Below are 11660 nucleotides of genomic sequence, written 5' to 3'. Positions count from 1 at the left end.
ACCAGAGTATTACAAAATGATTTGGATAGGTCAATGTGGAGACATGGCAGATGCAATTTAAGGTAGACAAAGTACAGTTCCTAGGTAGTAGGTTGGTAGACAGCAACTGCTTGCATGTACAAGCACGCGCATGCGCGCGCACACACACACACACACACAGTTCCTCGCAAGAGGTTACTGCAAAAGCTAGAGGATCAGACACATAACAGGAGGCACTGCAATGGATCAGAGAATACCTAACAGGGAGGCAACAACGAGTCATGGTATGTGACGAGGTGTCAGGGTGGGCGCCTGTGACAAGCGGGGTTCCACAGGGGTCGGTCCTAGGACCTGTGCTGTTTCTGGTATATGTGAATGACATAACGGAAAGGATAGACTCAGAAGTGTCCTTGTTTGCAGATGATGTGAAGTTAATGAGAAGAATCAAATCGGACGAGGATCAGGCAGGACTACAAAGAGACCTGGACAGGCTACAAGGCTGGTCCAGCAACTGGCTCCTTGAGTTTAACCCTGCCAAATGCAAAGTCATGAAGATTGGGGAAGGGCAAAGAAGACCACAGACACAATATAGTCTAGATGGACAAAGACTGCAAACCTCACTCAAGGAAAAAGATCGTGGGGGGGGGGGGGCGAGTATAACACCGAGCATATCTCCTGAGGTGCACATCAATCAGATAACTGCTGCAGCATACAGGCGTCTGGCAAACCTATGGATAGCGTTCCGATACCTTAGTAAGGAATCGTTCAAGACTCTGTATAACATTTACATCAGGCCCATACTAGAGTATGCAGCACCAGTTTGGAATCCACATCTGGTCAAGCACGTCAAGAAATTAGAGAAAGTGCAAAGGTTTGCAACAAAACTAGTCCCAGAGCTAAGGGGATTGTCCTACGAAGAAAGGTTGAGGGAAATCTGCCTGACAACACTGGAGGACAGGAGGATCAGGGGAGACATGATAACGACATATAAAATACTGCGCGGAATAGACAAGGTGGACAAAGACGAGATGTTCCAGAGATGGGACACAGAAACAAGAGGTCACAACTGGAAGTTGAAGACTCAGATGAATCAAAGGGATGTTAGGAAGTATTTCTTTAGTCATTGAGTAGTCAGGCTGTGGAATAGCCTAGAAAGTGAAGTAGTGGAGGCGGGAACCATACATAGTTTTAAGGCACGGTATGATAAAGCTCATGGAGCAGGGAGAGAGGGGACCTAGTAGCAATCAGTCAAGAGGTGGGGCCAGGAGCTATGACTCGACCCCTGCAACCACAAATAGGTGAGTACAAATAGGTGAGTGTACACACACACACCTACCTACACCTCTCTGGGTTTTCTTATATTTTTTTATTAGTTCTTGTTTATTTTCTTTTATCTCCACGGAGAAGTGGAAAAGAATTCTTTCTCCATAAGAAATGCGTGTCATAAGAGGAGACCAACATGCCAGGAGCAAGGGGCTAGTAACCCCTTCTCCTGTATACATTAGTAAAGTTAAAAAGAGAAACTTTCGTTTTTCTTTTTGGGCCGCCCTGCCTTGGTGGGATATGGCCGGTTTGTTGAAAGAAGAAAAATACAGTTCTAATTCTTAGAAAAGAAAATAACTTAGGCACCTCTAAACTTAATATGTAGTAGATGCGAATCAAACTGAATGTGAAGAGAGCCCTAGGTGTTCTGGTTAGCAGAAATCTAAAGCTAAGACAAAGTTTTGACAACAAACTTAATGTACTTCACAGCTACATAACAATAATAATAAATAATAAAAAGTTCCACAGTTATACTGAATGCAACACTTCAGCTTTATTTATTGTTGGTAAAGCCTCATTTAGATTATGCAGCTCAATTCTAGCTTCCATATTACAGAATGGACATAACTGCACTGGAAAACAAAATTGAGAAAATTAATCTCATGCATGAGAATTTTTTCCTATGACGACAGGTTGAAGGCAATGTATTTACACTTCTGAAAGGTATAGAATTAGGGGGATACAACTAAAGTCAGAAAACAGAACATAGGACATAAAGCACTTCAAGTTCAAAATTCAAATATTTATGTCTCTACATAGATGGGTCTATGAAGGATGAGGTGAATCATAGAATTGATGAGGGGAAAAGGGTGAGTGGTGCACTTAGGAGTCTGTGGAGACAAAGAACTTTGTCCATGAAAGCAATGAGGGGAATGCATGAGAGTATAGATGTACCAACACTTGTATGGGTGTGAAGCATTGGTGATGAATGTTGCAGCGAGGAGAAGGCTGGAGGCAGTGGAGATGTCATGTCTGAGGGCAATGTGTGGTGTGAATATAATGCAGAGAATTCGGTATTTGGAAATTAGGAGAACGTGTGGGATTACCAAAACTATTATCAAGAGGGCTGAGGAGGGGTTGTTGAGGTGGTTCGGACATGTAGAGAAAAGGGAACAAAACAGAATGACTTTGAGTGTACAAGGGAACCTCAGATTTCAAACGTATCACTTATCGAACTCTTCGGAAATCAACCACTTTTTCGAACCAACTTCGTCCCTATTATCGAACCTGTCCACCTTCTTCAAAGATCAAGGAGATTTGCGCAAGTGGAATGATGCCCAAATGTTTGTGGAGAAGTACCACCCTGAGCAAGCTGAAACAAGCCATCTTTGCAACAAGTTCAGTGACAAAACCATGTCCCATTTTAGGGAAATTTTAAAGATGCACCAGAAACAGAGGACTGTGGACAGTTATTTTGTGAGACAGGGGTCCAGTGACTCTCAAGCTGGTCCTAGTGGCATTAAAAGACAGAGAAGGGAAGTAACCCCAGAGAGGACTTTGATACCTAAAGTCCTTATGGAGGGGGATTCCCCTTGTAAACACTAACCCCAGTGACTCTCAAGCTGGTCCTAGTAACCCAGGATAAGGACTTGATACCTGAAGTCTTTATGGAAGAGGATTCCCCTTCCAAACAACTGTAAACTCCTCCATCCTCTCCCCTTCTCCCGTCTTCTATACATCACCATGTCTTCAATGAAGGTAAATGTAATATTATTGTTTTATTCTTCATGTATCATTGTTTTCTGTGTATTATTATTAGTATAATCAAGGGGGAAGTGCTAAACCCATAGGATTATACAGCGCTTGTGGGGGGATGTGGAAAGTATTCAGATTTAATTCAGGGAACTGGAGCACAGATCCAATTCCCTAAATCAAGAGCCCCTCACCAGCATCAAGGAACCTTCCTTGAGGTGTTTCTGTGTAGGTAAATGTATATTTCATATAGAAAACATTTTCTTAATACTTTTGGGTGTCTGAAATGGATTAATTGGATTTCCATTATTTCTTATGGGGAAAATTAATTCAGAATAAGTCAGATTTGGGATAAGTCACTCGCTCTGGAACGGATTAATTACGTAATCCGGGGTTCCACTGTACAGTGGTACCCTGAGTTTCAGCCACCTCCCAACTCGAACAATTATGTAAGTGTATTATTGTAAGTGCTTTTGTAAGTGTATTTTTGGGGTCTGAAACGGACTAATCTAATTTAAATTATTTCTTATGGGAACAAATTCGTTCAGTAATAGCACTCGAACAGCCTTCTGGGATGAATTACCATGGCCAAAACTTGGGGTTCCACTGTACCAGCAGATTTTGTCCCTTATTACCCAACTCGTCTGTTACTCTTACCTTGCTCTTACCCACGTTCATTTTAAATTTCCTTCATTTACATACCCTCCCAAATTAATCCACCAACCTTTTGCAACTTCTCTTCAGAATCTCCCAAAAGCACAGGGCTATGAACAAAAAGTAACTGGCAACTCCCACTGTGCTCACTTGCAGCTCTCCAAGAAGCATTTGAGATCTGGGTTGATGTTTATACTAAGTGTAATGTACAGTGGACCCCCTGAGTTTTGTGATTAATCCGTTCCAGAGTCTGCCGACTGGCGAAATTCACGATTGGCGAATCTATTTTCCCCATGAGAAATAATGGAATCCCAATTAATCCGTTTCAGACAGCCAAAAGTATTAACAAAAATAATTTTTTTAAAGATTAAATATAGATTTACATACAGAAAACAATAAATATTAAACAAATAAATATAAAGCACTAATAAAATGGATAAATGAACATTTAACATCACACTTAACCTTTATTGATTCTTGTTGGTGTAGGAGGTAGGTAGGAGGCAAGAGGAAGGCGAATTTACGCTTCAATATGACGCTATCAACTCTACGGCTTATTTATCTATCACAATTCATCTAATATGACATTATAAACAATATTAATAACATAGAAACATGATATATACTCTAGAATGAATGAAATATGTCATAATGTATGAGAGGAGTAAATGGTGCAAGTGTTGTTGTTGGGTTTAAGGGCCGCCACTGAGAGAAGCTGTGTTGGTGGCAGTGGAGGCTTTGGCCACCACCACCATCACACTTAAACAATGTATATAATTTATAAATAAGAAATATTTACATTTTAATTTATAAATAAGAAATATTTACATTTTAATTTATAAATAAGAAATATTTACATTTTAATTTATAAATAAGAAATATTTACATTTTATTTTATAAATAAGAAATATTTACATTTTAATTTATAAATAAGTAAGTTTATTCAGGTATACACAAATACAGTTACTTACATAGATTATCATACATAGCAGCATATGTGTAAAGTACCCAGGATAACCCTAAAAATTCAAGAGTGACATATTTCCATTGATGTCCTTTTATATTTACACTTATATTTACTTTTATACTTACACTTTTATATTTACACTTACCTTGGAGATGTTAGTTTAATTAGTTAGTTTGACGAAGGAGATGTTGGCAGAGGTTTAGGGTGGTGGAAGATAGAAGGGTGATGTATGTTCAGCGGTCCTATACACATCCAACAACATTGGAGAATTACTCTCATGTTTTTCTATCACTTACTCACTTAACTTACTTGCTACACTGTTAATTCTACACTTTATCGCTGGCTGGAGCTATAGCCTTTATCGATACCTGCTGCTTTAGTATCATACATATTGTAGAATCACTGCAGAAGGCACATTCTCCCCTCTCTCTTCCTCCTCTACTTTAGTACTTAGCTATGAGTTTTTCTTGAATTCTATTGTGTTTCTCACCTTCTTTACCAAAGGGCTGGCACTAGGAGCTTTCTTTGGGCCCATGGTGGCTTATTTAGCAGTTGCAAGCACAAAAAAACAATGATTATGAAAGGTGTTGTATGAACCCGTGGGGTGATGGTCACATGCTGGTAAACAATGGCACACTGAGTGTGAATAGTGTGGGAGACTGGCTTTGTGTGCGCCTTGACGGGGAGACATGTACCAGAAGGTCGCTGAATCACGAGTCCAATCACGAACCACGAAGCTAAATTTTGCCAAAAAAAACTTGCCGAAAGTCGGATTTCACGAAAGTCGTGGCCGCCGAACGGCTGGGGTCCACTGTATTAGTGTGCACACGTGTAGATGTTTCATATGTTAAGAAAATTTAAATGTCTGAATAAAGGGTGCATATATACTATCTTGAACCTGGTTAGATGATTGTTCTAACAGCCGATTTTGGCTGAGTAGGCTGGTTTCAGGTGATTCACTGATGCAAATCCCCATGCACTAATACCAAACATTTGTTAGGGTAGCACTGAAAGTGGGTCGGGCAAATGTTCTGTTGGTAAACCTGGAGGGGGTTTCAAGGGTCAATGCCCCTGTGGCCCGGTCTGTGACCAGGCCTCATGGTGAATCAGGGCATGATCATCCAGGCTGTTACTGTTGGCCGCACGCAACCCGACATACGAACTACAGCCCAGCTGGTCAGGTACTGACTTAGGTGCCTGTTCAGTGCCTTCTTGAAGACAGCCAGAGGTCTATTGGTAATCCCCCCTTATGTATGCTGGGAGGCAGTTGAACAGTCATGGGCCCCTAACACTTAATGTGTTGTCTCTTAATCATGCTAGTAGCACCCCTGTTTTTCACTGGGGGGGATGCTGCATCGTCTGCCGAGTCTTTCGCTTTCATAGGGAGTGATTTTTATGTACAAGTTTGGTACTAATCCCTCTAGGATTTTCCAAGTGTATATAATCATGTATCTCCCGCCCACATTCTTGGGAGTACAGGTTAAAGAACTTCAAGAGTTCCCAGTAACTGAGGTGTTTTATCGCAGTTGTGTGACGTGAAGGTTCTCTGTACATTTTCTAGGTTAGCAATTTCACCTACCTTGAAAGGTGCTGTTAGTGTGCAACAATATTCCAGCCTAGATAGAACAAGTGACCTGAAGAGTGTCATCATGGGCTTGGCATCCCTAGTTTTGAAGGTTCTCATTATCCAGCCTCTCATTTTTCTATCAGATGTGATAAAATGTTATGGTCTTTGAAGGTGAGATCCTCTGACATGATCACTCCCATTGGTTTTTCACTCTATTGGGTGGTTGGAATGTGTTTTATACTCCAACATAGTTTTAATTTCCTCACGTTTTCCATATTGGAGTAACTGAAATTTCTCATCACTGAACTTCATAGTTTTCTGCGGCCCATTTAAAGATTTGGCAGATGTCCGCCTGGAGTCTTGCAGTGTTTTTAATGGTGGGTTGGATCTGTAAAGGACCTGCCTAGTGTGGGCCAGCAGGCCTGCTGCAGTGTTCCTTTCTTATATTCTTACATTCTTATGAGTGAGAGCAGGACTTGCACATGAGCAAATAGAATTATCAAAGCTTATTGCTTAGGTGGCATTGAAAACTGGGTTAGGCAAATATTCTGTTAGTGAGATGGATTATGAAGGCCCTGCCTAGTATGGCCCAACAGACCTGCTGCAGTGTTCCTCCTTTCTTATGTTCTTATTTCATCTTACTAGTGAAGTAAATTGCACTTCTGCCTCCTTTTGATCAAGTATGCAGCTGTGCGACAGTATGCATACCAAAGTTATACTGGTATATACATGTATATATTTTGTCATGTTTTAGTCAGTTTTCTGTAAAAATAATGAAAGTTAGCTTAGTATTTAATGACTGCAGTAATTCAATGAAGTATTTACTGGATCTGATGATGAATACTGATTAAAAAAAAAAGTGATTGTGTATAAAAAAAAAAGCAGCAACGTAATATGTACAGTATAACACAGTATAAGAAATACTGGATATCAGGTAATACAAATTTTGATGATAAAAACAATAAAAATGCAGTACTGCATGTTGTAATAAAAATGATAAATCCTATAATTGTAAGAAAATTACTTGGCTAGTAAAGTACTAGTAAGGAGGTATATATCCTTAGCAAAGTTATTTTTACAAAAATACTGTGTAAAAAGCACAGGTCCATCCTTCATCCTTCTCAGGCAAAGTGGCAGGACTGCACCATGTTCATTGGTTTCATTGTTATTTACACTGGCTGTGATCAAGGTCTCCCATCTGCCCCAGGTTTGTGGACAGCCAAATAAATAGGTATTACAGCACATGTTGGACACTCAGCAATTTGACTCTGCCTGTTCCCTTCTCAAGGACACCACTCCATTAGCATCCATTCATTCTTAGAATGCCATGTGTCTGGGACAGGTTCTTATAGCATATGAACTTAACACACATCAAGATGATCAAAGATATTTCTGGCCCACACCGGACACCACCATGGCTCTGTTCCTATATACACTGTGTTGATTAATAAACACACCTATACTTGAACTTTAATAAAAAAAATGGGTCACCTTAAGATTAAACCTACAGTTCATTCAGGTAGAACAATTATGCAAACAATATAGATAATTTTTTTTATCAATTTACATAAATTTTAGCAAAGGCCATATTACTAGGTTAGTTCTGGTGAAAAAAATATACAATTTTTTACAATAAATTTTTATCAAAATGAATAGGTAACTCACGAAATCATAATGACATGATTGCAAACAAACCATACCAAGGGCAGGGCTTGAACTCATGGTTAGAGTCGTAAAACTCTAGTTTTACAACTCACTATCTGCGAGTTCAATCTCCACCCGTGGTGTGGTTTGAATAGGGTAGAATCAGCAATGCACAGAGCTACCCTATTCGAGGTCTATCAGCTAGTGATGGGAGATTTTAGCAAGGCAATGATGGTATTATAGGACATTCCACTATGGGTTCAGTATCTTTGGCAATTTCAAAGGTTTTGTTTCAGTACTGCAGGAGTTATCATCATTAGACAACTATAATTAATGTATACAGTGTTTAAACTGTTTTACCTGGGGAAAAGGGGTCTTCAAGGTACTACACAGTATCTTAAAAATAAGGCTAGGGTTATACTTGGATAAGAAATAAACTGAGATACTGCATTCTATTACTTGCTAGTTTTAGTCTCTTTCCAGTTCTTCTGATAAAACAATACATAGTTCTGTGATGCTGATAAAACACCATGTAATGAGAACTACTAAGTGTTGATAAAATGAACAGAATACATTTTTAAGTCTTGGTTTTCTTCAAAACTACATAAAAAAAAGTATATTTTATTACCAGTATGATTATAGGAAAGTGCACACTGAAGTCACACTTTATATAGATGAGATACTTGGTATATACATCAAGACAATCCAGTAAAACTAGCTAAAAAGTGTTATACTGAATATGTGGCAATAATATATATTTTTTTACACATCAATTTTACAAGATAAAAGCCGTTATCCTATCTAAGCTAATTTCAAACCCTAGCCCTAAGGAACAGTACCCGAGAATGCGACCTACAACAGTAGACAAATAGCCAGGTACTTTCTTCGGTTCTAGGTGAACAGGGGCAGGTGTAAGGAAACATTCCCAAAGTTTGTAACCATGCCAGACAAACCACGGACTAATATGAGCGTAAAAAAAAACTGATTATGTTAAACAGTACTTTAACCTTGGATGAGTTTTTCTACTCCCGGAGCGCTTACCCCCCATCTATCACAGCCTGGTTGATCTGGCACTCTGTGGGGGGGACACTTGTCCAGTTTTCTCTTAAGGACTTCTACACTTGTTTCAAGTGTTTCTGTGATTAAATGACTAATGTAAGTGCGCTTTAAGGGGGTTCCCGTTTTCTGTTAGCGCTTCTAAACTTGATAACCTCTATGTAACATGTAATTGGTTTAAGTTTTAACTGACGACACTCCAACCTAACCAAGCTTACGAACCCTAAAGTAAATCAAGAGATTTCCGTGCGACAAACAGAATAGACTGAGAGGTTGCAAATTTGAGAACACTTAGTAATCTTGCCATATTTTATAATATAACGTTAGTACCAAACTAAAATTTTAGTACTTCCTAGGTGGGATGACCATGCATTACTTTGTGTTGTGTATGATGCTATGGTTCAGCTGCATCCTCAACATTTGTCAATAAACATAGGTGATTTTAACAAGTGGTAACTAGAAAATCTCTCTCTGATTACTCAGGATGAGTAACCAGAGTAACCAAACTTACCTGGTGACCGCTTAATCAGAAGGGCTGTTGCTACTTGCGGCCAAGATATGAAAATGAAATCTATGACTATATCTACATGTAGCGTAAGTATGCAAAACAACATGTCCTTACCGTGAGAGAGCGAGTGTCTGCTGCTACTGGAGGACGAGGTGGAGGAGGAGGAAGAGGACGAAGATGAGGAGGAGGAGGCTGGAACAGCATCTCCCCCTCCTTGCGTGGCTTCGGCTTCCTTGGTGTGTTCTTCCTCGCTACCTTCCTGCAAGAAAATGCGGGTCAGCTGGTTCACCCACGAGTACCTGAGAGCCGGCACCCACAACTGCCACTTTCCAGAGCCATCTGTTGGACTCTCCGCTCTGGGAATGGGTCTGAAGGTGTAACTGGAATTGCAGGTGACTGTGCCGGAGACCATGCTCGTGAAGATTGGTCTGTGGTCGGGATTAGCTGGGTTAGGAGTGGTAATGACTGGGTTCACCAGTAGGGAGAGTGGTTTGAGTTTCAACCGCTGAAGAGGTTTAGGAAACGCGGCGCTAGCCACCGGGCTGCTGAGTGTACTGATAACTGGACTAGTCGAAGGAGTTGTGGCTGCACTGGTGACCGGGCTGGAGACCGGACTGGTAACTAGTGTAGAAACCGAAGTTATAATCGGATTAGCACCTAAGTTGAGAATTAAGCTGGGAGTCGGACTAATAGTAGGGCTAATAACTGGACTGGTATTCGGACTAGTCACTGCACTAGTATCCGGGCTAGTGGGTGGACTGGTAACAAAAATGTTGGGGGTGGTAGCGGGACTGGTGCTTGCTGGAGGCGGACTACTAGTCACGTTAGCGGCAAGATGACTACAAGGGGCATCATGCCTATTACTGCTGCTGCTGCTGCTGCTGCTGCTGTCTGACGTAGGGGCCAGACAGCTTGAATATGGTCTTTCACGTCGCCCCGAACGTCGTCTGGACCGCCTGGTATCAGAGGAAGCAGAAGTATCAGCAGGGACAGTTCCAATAGGAACAGCTGAGGCAGAAAAATATGAGGCACTCTTAATATGATGATACAATGGAGAAGGACGCAGTTTCTCCACCCTGACGGGCCTCCATTGGTCTTCCTCAAGGGCACCTTCACCTCCGCCTCCATCATGAACCTTCCAAGTACTTTTTGTCTTATAACCGCGACTCTTGGTGAATGACACTGGAATCCACTGCTTGCTTTCACCGTTAGGTTTGACATCGGCAGCATCTGTGACGGGTGGCGCCGGCGACGCGCTGGCGTCGTGAGGGAGGGAGGGTCGTTGTCTTGGCGTGGGTCTAGGGAGAGGCTTCTTGAAGATGTGAGTCTCCCGCTGGTCTGTTGGCGTGGAGTCACGGCGATGGTGGAAGCGTTGCTGGTGGCGGCGGCAATGGCGCTTTAAGATAGCCATCCGCTGTTCTAGTGCCGCCATATGTTGAGGGGTGAATGTGGTGCGAGATCTGTGGGCTAGCAGGAGTCGCGCCAGGAAGTGTCTCTGTGTAGGCGGTAGGGTGGAGAGGCCTCCCTGACGAGCTAAAGCTATAAGACGCAACAAAGCAGCGTGTTGCGACCGAGCACAACTACCACCACCACTACCAGCCTTCCCCACAAACGATGACATAACCGCACATTTCACACCCATCACCGACAATGTACTGTGCACTTTAAATCAGATCGACACCCGGTGCTTGTGCACAACTCACCAGCGCACTCCAACCATGGTGCACTAAGCAACACTTTCACGTGAATCACAGAACTACTCTATGTATACTCCCAACACTAGTACAAAAATAAACTGCCAGAAATAATCCAGGTGGGTTACGAGATTGCCTGTAGATACTAGGGCAGAAGATGCACTCGCATTGTGTACTGGGAACTGCAGGTACTGGAACAGAGGTGAGCGTGAGGTGTGTTACGTGACTACATCAGGTACAAGAAACGGTACTGTTAGGAAATGATAATCAAGCAACGGTGACCGCTGGGGGGAGAGAGTAAGTGCGCGCGTGTTACTCCCCCTCCTGATTTATCACAACTAACTGGCTGGGTTACCTCGCACTATCACCAGCCACCACACTCCACCACCCACACGCACATATACACCTCACTACCCCCACCAACACCCTCCCAACAACGCTCGCCAACGCTTCTCCTCCCTCACCACCTGGCACCTGGCCGCAACACAGTCAAGCAGTACCAAGGTCAGTGGCAGAATCCAGCTGAGACTTCACCAGCACAAATCTCCAAAACACACTGTTTATAGACCAGAGGAT

At 41.9% G+C, this 11660-nt stretch overlaps 1 protein-coding gene across 4 annotated transcripts in view; it reads right to left on the bottom strand.

The window, feature by feature from the left end:
• Positions 1 to 11439, bottom strand: part of RanBP3 (ran-binding protein 3) — a 58589-nt gene extending 47150 nt beyond the window's left edge. For 2 of the 4 annotated variants that reach the window (XR_008408503.2, XM_053791098.2), the window contains exon 1: positions 9505 to 11439. Coding sequence is in view for 3 of the 4 variants with exons in the window: in XM_053791098.2 (XP_053647073.2) it covers positions 9505 to 11032 (1528 nt within the window). In the remaining variant the exon portion in view is untranslated. The remainder of the gene's footprint in view (positions 1 to 9504) is intronic. The other 2 variants (XM_070097672.1, XM_053791097.2) reach the window with 2 other exon arrangements.
• Between the last annotated feature and the right edge of the window lie 221 nt (positions 11440 to 11660).

Source organism: Cherax quadricarinatus, chromosome 59 (assembly GCF_038502225.1).
Source record: "Cherax quadricarinatus isolate ZL_2023a chromosome 59, ASM3850222v1, whole genome shotgun sequence".
NCBI lineage: Eukaryota > Metazoa > Arthropoda > Malacostraca > Decapoda > Parastacidae > Cherax > Cherax quadricarinatus.
Note: the sequence above shows the minus strand (reverse complement) of the source record. Positions and strands in the feature narration are given on the sequence as shown.